Here is a 14636-nt window from a genome sequence, read left to right on the forward strand (position 1 = left end):
TGTAAATTGTGACGAGGTCTGTCCTCTGTCTCCTTCAGGGCAAACAGACCAAGTGACTAAGAAGTCAGAGTAGAATTTCTTTTACAGAAGAAATGTTGTCAGTTCTGAAAATAACGTAATTCCTCCAATGGGTGTGTCTTCTAGATATATGGAAATATAATTTCCTTCAACCTGATGAAAAAATCAACAATGCTCTTAGCAGTACTGTTTTGAAAGACACTACAGAACAGTGCCTAATTATATTCAGTTAATTTTTGCCTACTTCAGCAAGGAGGATTGCTAAATACAAAAGTGCTTTTAATGTTTGTCTTGGCAAGATGGCAAAGTGAAAAATTCTCTATTCCTTCAGAAAGAAAAATAATAAATAAAAAATAAGGAATATAGCAGGAATATATTTAAGATGATAAATGTGGAAAAGAGTTGCTGTGTTGTCTCTTTTCTCTAGAGGCAGAGAAGAACTATCCTTATGTGCAAAGAAGTGTAAAAGAGACAAGAACAGTCACAAGTGGGAAGAAAATTGTAGCTGTCCTGGAGCTGCAGATACAACAGCCATCAGGATCATTGACTCATTTCAGCGATCTTTATAAAGCCATTGCAAAATTGACATGCATACCACCCCTTTTCAGAAACCCTGCTCACACTATATAGTCATAATGTGTTGTCACTACTGCACAAGGATATTGTGCTATTGCTAAAGGAAGGATTATCAGTTAAAAAAACCGCTAATTCCAAGTCTGTTACACTAAAACATACTTTAGTAAATATGCTATATCCAAACAAATTTTACAAGTTTGTTTTATTTTCAGCCATTCCTTCAAAGCTTCCACAAATTAAAGGAATATTCCACTCCAGCTTTTGAGGTGCCCAGATGTTACTGAAACAACTCAATTAAACTGAGTGCATATTTCTCATTTAGATTCACCACATTTGCAAAACAATAACGTATCAGTTAAAGACAAAGTATTGTTTTTCATAGGAATTTTTATGATGAAGCAAAAGGGAAAAAAATGCAAACTCAATTAAAAATCTTGTGATAGGAAACATCTTTGAAATACAGCTTCTTGATGCCTGAGTAATAATATTATGTTTTCAAGTATGGATTGTTTTCTTCATTGGATAAGGTACAGTGTGCAGTTACCACCCATAAGCTTTAGTCCATACTTCTTTCTTCTTGAACTCTGCAAGAGACCTCAAGGCCAGAAGTGTAACTGTGAAGACAAGGACAAATTACATTAAGTTGTGCAGTCCAAAGGAAAGGATGTTAGAGTATTCTTCCTAGTAATTTTACTAACACAGGTATAGGTTTAATTCTCCTTTTACTGACTCTTGATAATTCTTTAATTTGTGGTGATGTGCCAGGCCCTTCGTCTGCTTTGTGGCATGTCTCCTACTGAAATCATATCACACCATCTTCTAATTTGTCTATCACTTAGGCACACAGATCAACCAACATTGCAGAAATTCAACGAGCAATGATGCAAGCCAGGACTTAGGAGGCACTGGGAACAGCAGAAACACAAAGTCCTCTGCGCAATTCAAATTCTGACTGGAAATGCAACTCACTGATGCTTAAACTCAATTTGAAAGGATCATGTGTTTAGACAAAATCCAGTTACCAACCTAGTTACAGTCTAGTTATTCAGATGGAAGTTGCACGTTCTAGTATGTAAACGGAAAAAAACAACGTGAAGTTCAAGGGGAACACTGACTTATGTCTATGAGGGCATACTGAAAATATATGGTGAATATCAGAACTTTTTGATATACAGAGGAGGTTCTCCAACAGCCTTTAGCATTGCTTCTGGTGCAGATTAGCAGACAGTAGGAATTTACCAGAGAGTTACTAAAGACTGAAGACATCAAAACAAGGGTAATTATCCTAAAAATGAAAATAACTTGTAACTGGAAGCCTTGTTTAGGTCCAATAAATCAGATGGTCCAAAGAAAGTGCATTGTGTTCATGGAAAGAACACAAGTGCACTTACTTCACTTGAGAATATTTGTGGCATTCTCTTAAAGTGACTTGCACAGACCCTACATAAGCAATGGGATGCATGCTAGGGCTACAACTCCTACCACAATTCAACATATTGTCTACTTTCCATCTTTCTTTTCATGTATCTTTTCAGCAACCCTCATTTCTCTTTCTTTTTTTCCCAGACTCTTACTAGGCTGTTCTAGTTCACCTCCTATCCCTTCCACACAGTACAGTCTTTACTTGTACCTTAGTTACGTGATTTGTATTCTAGTACTGGAGCATTTCCCAATAGTATGTTGCATCTTATTTTTAAGGGTAACTTCAAACACAGGAAGATCTATCAATGAAATAAGCTTGTGCACTAGACGTATCTCTAGGTCCTTTGGACCCCAAGTGCCACATCATCATCAGAGACAGCAAATATAAGGTGTTAGAGACAAGAATGTCAACTTATCTGTGACAATTACCTCAAAGACAAAATCTCACTCCTTATAACAACTGCATTTTGATCTGTACTGACAGTTATGGAAAAATAAGGACCCAATTAAAAATATATTACCTTTTAGCAGGTCCATGGAAGATTTTGATAATGCTTCTTTAGGACATTCCATCATATTTATCAGCCAGTCAATAAACTGAAGATTGAAATAAGAAAAAAAATCTGAATTAAAAGAGCCTCTGTATCAGAACATGACGAATTATTTTCAGTTTGACAGACCACATTTGATTTCTGCTAAATTCAGTTATCTAATCAGAGGCAGAGGCCAATGAAACTTCTGCCCCAAGTAAACAAAACACCCTAGAGTACATCTCCCTGTCAACGCAATTCTTCCCATAGCTGGATCTGAAACTCCCCTTGTTTCTTCTCATTATCTCAGCAGTAATTCTTTCTAAGAAAAAGGCATACTAAATAGCTTCCCTCCATCTTGTCTGTTTATACCTTTAACCTATTAATATAATTCTTTCTTATCAGTCTCTTGTCCAAATGTTTTACTGCAAATCCTTCAGAACTCTTACTGCCTTTGTTCCTCTTTTGACCTCTCTCATTTTTTTGTTATTTTTTTCTGGCAGTGCAGGGTGCCTGGATGACAATATGGTATTTAAACTCATAAGGACGATTTTCAGGGCAAGGCCTCACATTTTTCCTTAAAACCTAATTAGGCTCTTGCATACTAACAGCTCACCCCTGCATTCCTCCCACATTCTGAATTCTAACTTCAGTGGTAACTTTCAGCACAGAAAAACCAGTCCTCAACAGATTCCAGTTTGCACAAAACAGATAACTATTAATCTATAGATTAATAGCAGTACTTCCACATATAGCAATTACATGCATTGCACAGTAGGTTTGCCAAATTAGGCACAATTTTCCACATTTATTTTCACCTCATACTTCAAAATAAATGACACACACTTCAAACTGTACAGAAGATCTTTGATTGCTCTGAATTTACAGTGTGGTGTGTTCAACTGCAGAGGATCCTTCTTTCAGTGTTTAAAACACTGACTTGCTACTAGCAGCACCCAACTCTCTTCTCCCTTATTTTCTTAAGAGTTTTGACTCCTAGTTTTGGAATTTTATATTTTTTTTGCAACTTTCAAATTTTACTTGAGAAACTACTTTCATATCTGATTAAAAATTAAGTGAGATCATAATTGAGATGCAATAAAATATAGAGGAAATAACTGCTCTATCTAAGATCCAAGCTGACTGCTAAAAATTGGGTGCTTTGTCATGTAAAATGCTTACCACTACATGCAATTTTACCTTCTGTGTTTGTTCTTTCCATGGTTCTTTAGCCAGCAAAAGGGAAAGGCTACTTGGAAGGAGAGTGAGAGTCTCTTGCACAGCAAACTTGTCAGTGGCGTGCCTGCCAATGTGTTCCTCAGGTAATTCTGGTGATACCACGTGGTGTTTCCACAGTGACCAGTCAGCACTGAGGCCAAGCAGTAATGGTGCACCATGATCAGCCCAGGCCAACACCGAAGCTGCAAACAGCCACATGAGGAAATCTATGCACTAAACAGGAAAAAGGCAAAACACTTTATTAAATGAATAGTACAGAAGGAGAAAAAAAAAAAATCCCACCAAAAAAAAACCCCAACCAAAAAAAACTAATCCAAGAAAGAAATCCACCAAAATCCAGATGGTGACTTGCTCTTAAAAACAATAATCTAAGAATTCAGGTAAAATTCAAAATGCAAGAACTAAGAAGTTCTTAATATCCTTCTATGCTTTGAAGAGCATAAACTTCTTTTTAAATTCAAAGTAAAATGTTCACAGAAAGAAAAGTAAAAATCACACTCTTCTAAAATCATCTTTTAGATTAAAGCCAATCCACAATTCATTTAAAATGGGGAAACAACTTTTTCACAGCAACCTGACTGTTGAGGGAAATCAGAGATGGTCACCCTTGTGGTGCTATAAATGGTTGAGAAATATTGCAGTAATGTAATGAATGTCTTTCTGACCTAAGCAGCAGCTTATTTTATGCCCTCAAACAGAAGACCTAAATAACTGAAAAACATTATTTCTCTAAAACTGTCCAAGCCCTCTCAGAACCAGAAGCTACACAGTTCTGGCCTGCCTAGACAGTTCTACTAGTGAATTCAAAATTTTCCTTCAATTGTTCTAAATTCAGTAAATTTGAAGTAATGATTTCCTCTAGTTGCCTTTAGGTTCTATCATAACTTAAATGCAAAGGTTATTTTAAACTAAGAGTCTTAAATTCACATAAATTCACAAAAATTGTGAAAATTTTCTCTGTGGTGGTAAGATCAATCTTCTAAAATACAAAAGCATGGGGAATAATACTTAGTACTGAGGAAAAATGCGGAATATATTAGAACCTCCTTCTTGCTGCAAATAATTTTCACACCATTACCTCTTTCAGATCAACATTTTGTAAGGATATTGATTTGTACGCCACATTTCTGATGTAGCCCATCAGGTCTAACAGCCAGTCCATTCTTTTCAGAACTCCTAGAAAAAGAGTAAGAACACTGACTCATGTCAAACACTATAATGCACTGCTTTTCATTAAAAAGCAAGCACAGAAAATCACTATAGCAAGAAAGCACCAATTGTAGAAGGACAAAGACCACCAATACCACTATCACATTTGATTAATTCTGCCACTGACAGAAAACATATAGGCCCTTAAACAGTACAGAAACTCTGTTTATAATGCAGGCAACACACTGAACACACAGAAAAAAAAAGACTGAGTGAGAATTATTTGACATAATGGCAGCCTGCAAGACCCACTAACCAATGATATGACTGCTACAGAATCCTAAAGCCTCCCTCAATGTGCAAAGTACTGTGAAAATGGTGCTACAGTGTTGAGAGAGTCAGTAAAATATCGTCAAGGCATACAAATAAAATCAGCCTTCAATTCATCTCAAGGATGTTTTATTGGTTCAGGTTCTGCTATCCATAATCTACCTCCTATAAACTAATAACCACGCTCACCACCAAGACCACATTACATTACAGATTATTACGTCCATGTAATCTTTACAAGTGCCTCCTTTAATGCAATCTCCTCTCTTACCCAAAGAATCCTCACTTCACTCAATTAAAGCTCACTACTCTTTGAAGTTCTTCAAACACAGCTGGCAGCTAAGGCATCTGGCAATATAATGCTTTGAAGTTGTTCAGTGAACACAGGCAGACAAAAACCTTTGTGCCATGAAAATGAGACCTCATTCTTGTATCTTTCTGTTCTTGTTTCTTCCTTCTTTGTCTTCCTGTGTGATTCTCCTACTTCTCTTGCATCAGCCTCTATGCTTTGTCAGACCCATAGCTGAGCCAGCCCAAATCATTAACCCACCAGATGACTATCTGGTATAGTTATGAAGAGGAAGAGAGGAGAATTTATTTCCTGTGTTAAATCAGTGCAAGGCGTTCAGGAAAGAAAGATATCTCCCTAGTTCAACCATTCTCATGGGAACATCCCCCACCTTCTGTGTCACATACCAGTAAGTCAGATTTTAGGTCAGAAGGTTAGCAGAGTTGCACTATTAAGAGGTCTCTGATGTACTATGTACATCTGTAATACTACCCTAAAAAGAGTGGGAGACAGATCTAGTTAAAACTCTCGTCTGTAAACCACATTGATGAGACAAATGACTTGTAGCTGGACCACAGAAAAAGAAGTAACTAAAGAAAGACATAAAAGCAAAGTTTTATACAAGTATTTGAATAATACAAGAATTCTGAAGACAGTAGTTTCTAATATGGAAAAATTTGGAAATGCTTTGGTTAAACCATCTTAAAATTATTGTAAAGGAATCAATGTAGATTCATAAATATCTGTTAACTGCATTGTCGATTCTTCTTTAAGCCTAATCTTACCTGTATTTTCATGTCTCACAATACGAGCATGATAGAAAGCATGCAAGAACATCCATAAAATATTTTCTTTCTGGTGATATTCTGCCACAATACCAATCATAGCACTCAAGTTCGTCAGAGGCAATCTGCCTTGAGAAACTAAATACACTTTGATGAATGTGGCCTTCTCTATATTGTTCTGCAAATGCAATAAAAAACATGTTAAATTGAAAGACAGATTTCTTGTAGGAACTGTAAATTTTGCATTCCTCTTTATAAAAATATAAGAAACTCTCTGAATAACTAGTAGGCTCAGTTTTCCTCAAGACGTATTATTAAACAGAAGACTGTACCTATTACTTGAACTTTACACTGTTCGAAATAGTCCAGCAAAGTATAACTCAGTACAGCTTGTTTTCATATTGCTTTAAATTTTACATTCCCCTTTGAAATGGAATGAACCAGCTTAACAGTTCTGGACACTCAAGTCTTCTTGCAAGACAGATACACTATAGTGACAAAAAGAGGTTTTCTTAAATTATCTTTCCAGTGTGAAAAAGAACTGAAAAATATAAGGAAATGGCAGTTCAGCTTCTAAAACTTATTTGAATGCTTGATGCTCTAGTAAATCTGATAGCAAACAGAACAGGGGGCTTTACGTCACAAATGTTTGTTTTTAAAAGCTTGATCTGAAAGCATCAAGTTCTTCCACAAAGGTCATTTCCTTAGCATTTCAGCTGCTAAGAATTCCACTGCTAATTGATTCCACTAGTGAACTACAAGATGAAAGCTTTTTTTATTCTATTATCATCCTCAGTCATCTTGTCCACCAGGAAACATTCTGAGTGTGAATGTAAATATAGAACATGAAGTCAAGTATGAAAGGTTTTTCAGTCAATTATTTCACATTGTTAACAGAAGCACAGATCAACTAGTTCAAGGACACCTAGTCACCAGGATGCATTTACAGTCCAATTTCAAGCAGGTGGGTATATTAACCAAAGAGAACTGCAGTCTGCTGTTTGCATCACTGGTCTGAGATTTAAAAGATTTAACACCACTCTGGTTCATATCTGTGATGGGTTTAGCGCTGGCTAAATTGCCTGTGCACCCACTAGAATTATTTACTCATTTCTAGTCAGGCTCGCATCAGCTTCCACCAAAGTAAAATCCTGGGATTCCCCCTGTCATGCCAGCAATAGAAACAGATTCTGCCCCCACATATTTTGATGGGATTAATGTTCAAAAACAGCCCAATACCATTCCTGTTATGCTAATAGAAGTAATTCCCAGAATCACACAGTTAGGTTGGAAGAGACCTATGAGATTATCAAGTCCAACATATGATATACTATATCAACTGGACCAGGCAGTGAGTGCCACATCCAGTCTTTCCTTAAACATCTCCAGCGACAATGTCCCCACCATCTCCCTGGTGTGACATTCTCATTCTTAGGTCTAATCACGCTTTCAGTGAAGAAATTCTTCCTAATGTCTAGCCTAAACCTCTCCTGGCACAGCTTAAGACTATGTCTTCTCGTCCTGTCTGGGACTGGTTGCCTGAGAGAAGAAGCCAACCCCTACCTGACCAAGTTAGTTAAGACTCTCTGATTCAAACTTCCCAGGTGAAATCATGAGTATTTCAGTTGCTTTGAGAGAGTTTGGGATATAGATTCTTATCACTTCTCTCTACTGCCTGCAGATTAGATCCCGGACACTCTTACCTACATGTTAGATAAAACAATTAAACGTTCCCAATGAACTAAAAAAGTCTGGGGACAATAAAAATAACAAGGTTGCTTGAATTAAAATGCAATTACCTTAGAGATCTGGACAATGCGATTGATCTCTGAATCGGCCATTTCTGAAATACATCTTGCTACGTTGATATACATCTCCACTTCACCTCTCTGCAAACAGAAGAGTAATCCATGTTTAAATGTCTATATCTGGCTTTCTTCATCATCAAAATCGGTGAGTTTAGGAACTTGTTAATGATAATAATGAATAATTAATCTATCTTCTAGCTTCACTTAATCTATTTTAGAAATCTTTCATTTGCTGAGGGATTCAATGTACATCAATCTACAAGAATAATGGTATTTGAGTATGTTCAAAGAGTTTATATTATTTTTAATGGCAAAGTGCCATTCTTTGGAAGTATTTTCTGTAGCTAAATAGTTTCTTTAAATCACTGTGGAAGCTGAATCTTCTGTGGGGAAAAAGAAAGCCTTCTCATTGTTCACTTCTTCTCTTTCAATAACATTTATTTCAGTACTAATACTGTATTTTTCAATTACTGAGTTGTTTGAGGGAAGAGTGCACATTAGATTGCCTTCACTATGTCATATTTGAAAATTACCAAAAATAACTTAAATTGAAATTATGCTGCTATTTTAACTATTATCATTAAAAACTGAACATCTAATTCATGTTTTGAATGCAATGCATCACTGCAAAAAGATGGGACTTACCATCACTTAAAAAAATACCTAGCTACACAGTTCACACACCTCATACATACTCCTTACCTGAACCTCATTTGGAAGAAAATCGTATATTTTCTCCACAGCCTGACACAAACAGCTCCAGCAAAACTGGGCAGGATTGGGAAGTTTCATTGCCTGGAGGAGCCCCTGTAGGACATACTGGCAAGTTTCTGGGCTTTTTGTGCGGTTCTTCACATCAAATTGTTGTATCAGAAGCACTTCAGTAAAAGATTGTAGTTTGTCTTCTGCAACATGTTGCATCCACAGGGATAGGGACATGAAAAGGTATTTCTGGGTTTTCATCTGGAAAGGAAAAGTTTTTGCTCAGTTTCAAATTCTAGCTCTTCACTGACCTTGAGTGATTGTTAGATAAAATTCTAAGAAAAGTGGCTTTATAGAAGTTTATAAAATATTAAAAAATATTTCTCAGTTCTTTTCTTCTTCCCTTTTTTGATGAACTTTTTGAATTAAAAACAGTTCAAGCATGTCAATGTTCAATTTTCATTAAAAACTGAAGAACTTACTTTCAATGAACCATAAACATCACATCTCCATACCGACAGAGCAATTTTATTACATGGTGCCCACTGCATTCCTACACAAAGCATACTGTCCAGACAGTCAAGGACAGAAGTATGATAGCCATAGAACCATTAATGCTGCTAGCTGGTGAAGAAGAATGAATAACCTCTACGAAATGCAGAGCTTACATACTCCATGGCTCACCTCATTTTGTGACCTCAAATTCCCACTGCAGCTGGAAAAGTGGTAGTCAAAAATCTTTTTTTGGTACCTTACCAATTTTGTTTTTTAAAACTGACAGCAAATGTCTGCATATCTAAGACTAATGAATTAAAACAAAAAACACTCATTGAAGAGATCATAGAAACAAACAATTTTCTGAGAATTGTAATGAATCTGCTCCTGAACTTGTATAAGATGACAGAAATTTGCAGTCAGATGTTCTGTGGGCTTCAGGGCATTTTACATACGTACGATGGAATCCACATTTTAATTCCAGAAGAACAGAAGAGTGAAGGATAAGACCAAATTTGATTATGCTGTAGTTAGTCTGTTAGGTATGTACAAAATTAAGGCAAGGTTTTCAAAGCACAACTTTTTTTACTAGTTAGATCAAGAGACCTTGCTAGAAAAAGCAGGTAAGCTTTTGGACAGATTAGGGTAGACCTTTCTTTTAAGACTATCAGCTGTTACAATAAAATCTACTTTTTCTCCCTACAAGCCATGATTTATGTCTCCAGCTTATCAGCCTATAGCATGATGAGAGAGAGGAAAAAGGTCTTAAGCAGTAAAGTAAAATCAGTGTAGCATGTCTTAAGTCTGCCTTGAATTTCAAGGCCCCAGAATAACCTTTCTCTCACTATAAATACTCACTAAATGGTATTTCTGAAGGATTCTGAACCCAGTAATCCTTTTCTGGTGAGACTGCCTAAACATTGTCACGGAGGAATTTTATATGAAAGAGGTGCTGAGCTCCCACAAGATTTCTGACATACGTACACTGAGACTGTAGATAAGAGGAGGTGCCACCCACATCCCTAAAAGCATTGCTGCATTTTGAGATGACTGGGCCTGTGTCACAGCCAGTTCAAGGCAGAGATGTTTTACCTCATGACCTAAAACAGAAGAAAACAAACTAAGTTACAAAGAAATTATTTTCCCTTTAAATTTGTTCTCAACTCATAAAATAAAAGAGGGTTATTGTTCTACTAGACCACTATTTTACAACTTATTTTTCTAAAAATCCTACTTAAAGCTTTTAACACATTCATGTTAGAAGACTCCTCTTTCCATTCATGCACTTTCAGCAAGAAATATCAGCATTTGCTCGCTCAGGAACAAAAATGTGAGAATGCTAAGAAAAGTAAAAATTAAAAAAAAAAAGCCCCTCCTTGCCAAATAAAGTTAAAATTTAATCCACAGAACGAAAAATTAGTCAACATTCCTGGACTATGATGCTGTCTGAAATCTAAAACCAGCCACAAAACACATGTACTGTTTCCTCTGCAAATTCCCTGATTTACAAAAGTAAGACACCTAAGTGAAAAGCAGGAATAGAAAAAACTTCCTGACATTTAACAAGCTCTTCATAAGAACTGCAAACCTCCATACAGAAATTTTTTTCCACTATTTTGAAAATGTATCACCCTGTGTAATTTAGTAGAAAGTGTATTTCAAACCAGTAATAGCCAGATGAACTACCAAACAGTTCAAATATGTGGAAAAGCTGCATGCAGGCTCTGATATGGGCATTGGACTACAGGTACTGAAAAGAGGAAGCAACTAGTTAAATTTTATGATGGGCTCTTATGCAAATAGTTCAGATGAAATATTCAGGCCACTAATGTTTTAGGGAACTTCTCAGCTCTGATCTTCTCTAGCTTTTCTTCAGTTAAAATAGTGTCCACATGGTGATGACAAATATATACTTGCAAACACTAAAAAGTCAGTCCTGAAAGCATAATAAAACTAACCACTGCACTAACTTCAAGTCCTGAAGAGGGCTCCAAAGTTTGTGAAAGCTGCATTAGTAAATATCTCTTGTGACAAATACAAGTCTTAATAGAAAACTACCACTCTTACCAAAGTCCAGTCTCATCAAAGGAGAAAGTATGGATGCCCAGTTTACAGGTGGATACTGATGGCTTTCTCCAACTAATGCAATGGGTGCCAATGCTACTTTCACCAGCTCAGCTGGGACAGATTCAGGGCCTAGAACAGAAGATTCAGTCTGAATTTTATACACACATATTTGGATGAACAGCTCAGCAAAAAAATGTGAACACTGCACTGTAGTTCGAGCTGTAGTAAAAACTGAAAACTCTTACAAAATCACTGTTACTTCCTTTTGAGAAGTTAGCCATTTCATTTAAAATGAACAATTACAGTTTTAAGCTCATGTAAAAATGGCTTTTTGTTACTAATAAACAGAAACTTTCTGATCCCTTGTTCTTCAGTCAATTTACAAGTTAACTGCAGATATTCCTCATCTAGCAAGGTAGTATTTTTGCATTTCTTATTGGGAGAACACCAAAGTTTCCTGATCCTGCTTTCCTTTCTTATCTTGTAAATGCAGGCCAAAAGAATAGTCAGGTAAGTGCTAACCTTTGCTACATAATGTTTTATGTCAACATAAGTTAACTCAGTCTTCCTGGAATCAAAAAATGGGCATTTTAACCTCCATTTAAAGCAAAGCTTGTTTCATAGGACAGCAGTGAGCTCCCTTAGCTCCACACAGGAGTAATCTTCTCTATCTTCCTTAAGACTATTCCAAGATATCTCTCTTTTACCAGGCTTCTTCATGTAAGAATATACTTTCTTCAGGCTTCTTTGCTTTTGTCACAGCAGTAATCTGTTTAATTCCACTCTGTTACAGAGAATCTTAATCCAACACCACTGAAATAAGGAATAGCATAAAGTCGGTCTAATGATGGAATATTAACTGACCATACAGGCTACCACTTAAAATGATCTGACTTGCATTCTCACTGGGAAGAAACATCATCTCACCAGCAGAGAGGGAAGGAAAATGGGTTTTAAAAGTCAAAAATTAGGTGGAGGAAACTAAAGTCCTAAATACACATATTTGATGTATTACCTTATCCTTCTGAATGCAATTAAATTTTCTGAGTGTAATTAAATTCATATTTTAAATACCTCACATTAGTGAAGTTCAAATTTGTACTCAGAAAAGTTCTCTTAGCAAATAAAAGCAAGTGTTTAAGGTCACCTTTTACAGCTGTAACAAATTTCCCAGAGAAATACAGTAGTTTGATCCTTACCTTTCTTTCCACTTTCAATGGCGAAGTCAATGGCTGCCCTGATAAAACTATTTACAGGTAAGTAGCTAAAATCTGGAGGAACTGTGAAGATAAAAAGATTGCCTATGTTCTAAAACATCATCAGCAAAAAACATCATCTGCTCCTATGTAAATTTAAAGGCCAAACTGAGCTATGTTTGAGCTAACTGATTCTGTAGGTGACTCAGAGTATTTAGACCACAAGATTGATAGCTGTATTGGCCTTTTCACCTTTAAGCTAAACATTTCTGGTGGTGAGAGGTGCCAGATCTGAAAAAACAAATTCACAGGTCAATTGAAAAGCCAGGATAAGAACTTCCTTAAAAATATATTGGGCACTGCAAGTTGAGCTTTGAAAGGGAGCGCTTCAAAATTTTAGGAAGTTTAATGAAGCAGAGACTTTCCGTATCTATCTAACCCTAGGCATGCATGCATGCAGCCATACATAAAAGCAGAAACTTTGAGAGACTTTTCTCTGTGATTCTCTGACTTTTCTCTGTTCATCTACATTTTGGATTTTTGGTTCCCAGTTTAGTTCACACCAAAGTGAACAGCTTCAGCTTTATTAGTTTGCACTTATTATTGGTATTTCATTAATGATTAATTATCTGGCCTTAATTTTACAAATGGTTATTGAAACAATAACTTGAAATCAGTGATGTATCAGCTGTCCTGAAAGGGCACAGAAAATTTTTTATTTCAGCTAACCAGAGAATATCTGTTCTGGAAAAATACTTTTAAAAAGTCAGCTTGGTCTTGTTATAGACCAGTTTTGGATTGATTTTTTTATACAGTGGAAGTGCTAGAACAAATAGTAGATTAATCTAAAAGGCACAGAGTAGATGTCAAATACATGTGCCACAGGAACTGTAAAACCAGTTTAGAGTTTATCCTATTAAAAAATAAAGAAGCAAAATACAAGTTTCACTAGAACAATTTAGAACCTTACTTTCACACTGCAAGTAAAAGCAGATGTGGAGGATCCTATTCAGCACACTGATTCCTCCTTCATGTTCCAACCTTGAGGCACACAGGACCTTGAGATCTCCAATTTAAAGGCTTTCATGTCACTTCACAGGGCTGCAATGTCTAACTTGTATCATTTAATGTGGCCCTCACTGTCTTTTTAGTGATGTGCTATTTCGACATGTTTTTTTAAGAAGCAATAATAAAGCATCTTACCAGACGCCCTGTTCTGGGAAGAAGACAAACAAGACATGTGAAGACGTCCCAGAAGTCTCACTGCATTTGTCTGAAGACCAATTTGCTCGGAGAAACTAATTATCTGTTGAGACAATAAACCACTAGTTAAAAAATTCTCCTACACTGCCTCATTCAAGCTGGACACAAGCATTACATAGTTTCTTTCCAACAGACTTGGCTCGGTTGTGCAAGGTGTGAAGGTACGCTAGTGCATTATCCAAAGGAGGATGCCATTACCTGTGTAAGGGTTCTGATCACTTCATTCAGCTTACTTTGAAACTGTGAGGACTGAATACTCTCAGATTTCAGCTGCAAGAGAAAACGAAAATAATTTTGTAAGAGGCAAAGAAAGAGGCAACAGAGAAAAAATTCTGAAAATATTACATTTGCACCCATGCCTTTTTCTGGGGAGCAAGAACGAGAAAAGGAGAAAGCTATATGGCTGTAAACGTTTCCCCAGTGGCATTGCATATGGGCCATATGATGGCAAAATTGAACAAACTCCATTTTATGCATTGCAATTCAATATTGCTTGTTTCGTACCCAATGTGAATTATTGTGAAAATGTGATGTCATGGTTTACAGCCATTGCTGTAGGAATGGGGAAGATGCATCTCATCTTGCCTTCTAGCCAAATTTCTCCATGAGATTAAGGTACCATTTGCTTGCATATTCTTACCTGTATCATGCCTCCTTCAGAGCCCACCAGTGCAACCAGCCCACTGACAGCAGCCAGACGCTCCATTGTTGGAGAACCCTGGAAGTTCAGGAATTCAGGACCAGTGAGCCAATGTGATGACACAACA

General features: G+C 36.5%; 1 protein-coding gene across 2 annotated transcripts in view; it reads right to left on the reverse strand.

Moving 5' to 3' along the window:
• Nucleotides 1-779: 779 nt before the first annotated feature.
• FOCAD (focadhesin) overlaps nt 780-14636 on the reverse strand; it is a 91736-nt gene continuing 77879 nt past the window's right edge. For both annotated transcript variants that reach the window (XM_088156668.1, XM_088156669.1), the window contains exons 32-44: nt 14510-14587; nt 14068-14139; nt 13810-13912; nt 12610-12690; nt 11411-11539; nt 10328-10443; nt 8849-9109; nt 8138-8227; nt 6339-6516; nt 4864-4961; nt 3747-3998; nt 2538-2613; nt 780-1208 (exon numbers count right to left, since the gene is read on the reverse strand). In XM_088156668.1, coding sequence (XP_088012794.1) covers nt 1135-1208; nt 2538-2613; nt 3747-3998; nt 4864-4961; nt 6339-6516; nt 8138-8227; nt 8849-9109; nt 10328-10443; nt 11411-11539; nt 12610-12690; nt 13810-13912; nt 14068-14139; nt 14510-14587 — 1608 coding nt within the window. In that variant the 3' untranslated portion in view covers nt 780-1134. The remainder of the gene's footprint in view (nt 1209-2537; nt 2614-3746; nt 3999-4863; nt 4962-6338; nt 6517-8137; nt 8228-8848; nt 9110-10327; nt 10444-11410; nt 11540-12609; nt 12691-13809; nt 13913-14067; nt 14140-14509; nt 14588-14636) is intronic.

Source organism: Sturnus vulgaris, chromosome Z, assembly GCF_052056855.1.
Source record: "Sturnus vulgaris isolate bStuVul1 chromosome Z, bStuVul1.hap1, whole genome shotgun sequence".
NCBI lineage: Eukaryota > Metazoa > Chordata > Aves > Passeriformes > Sturnidae > Sturnus > Sturnus vulgaris.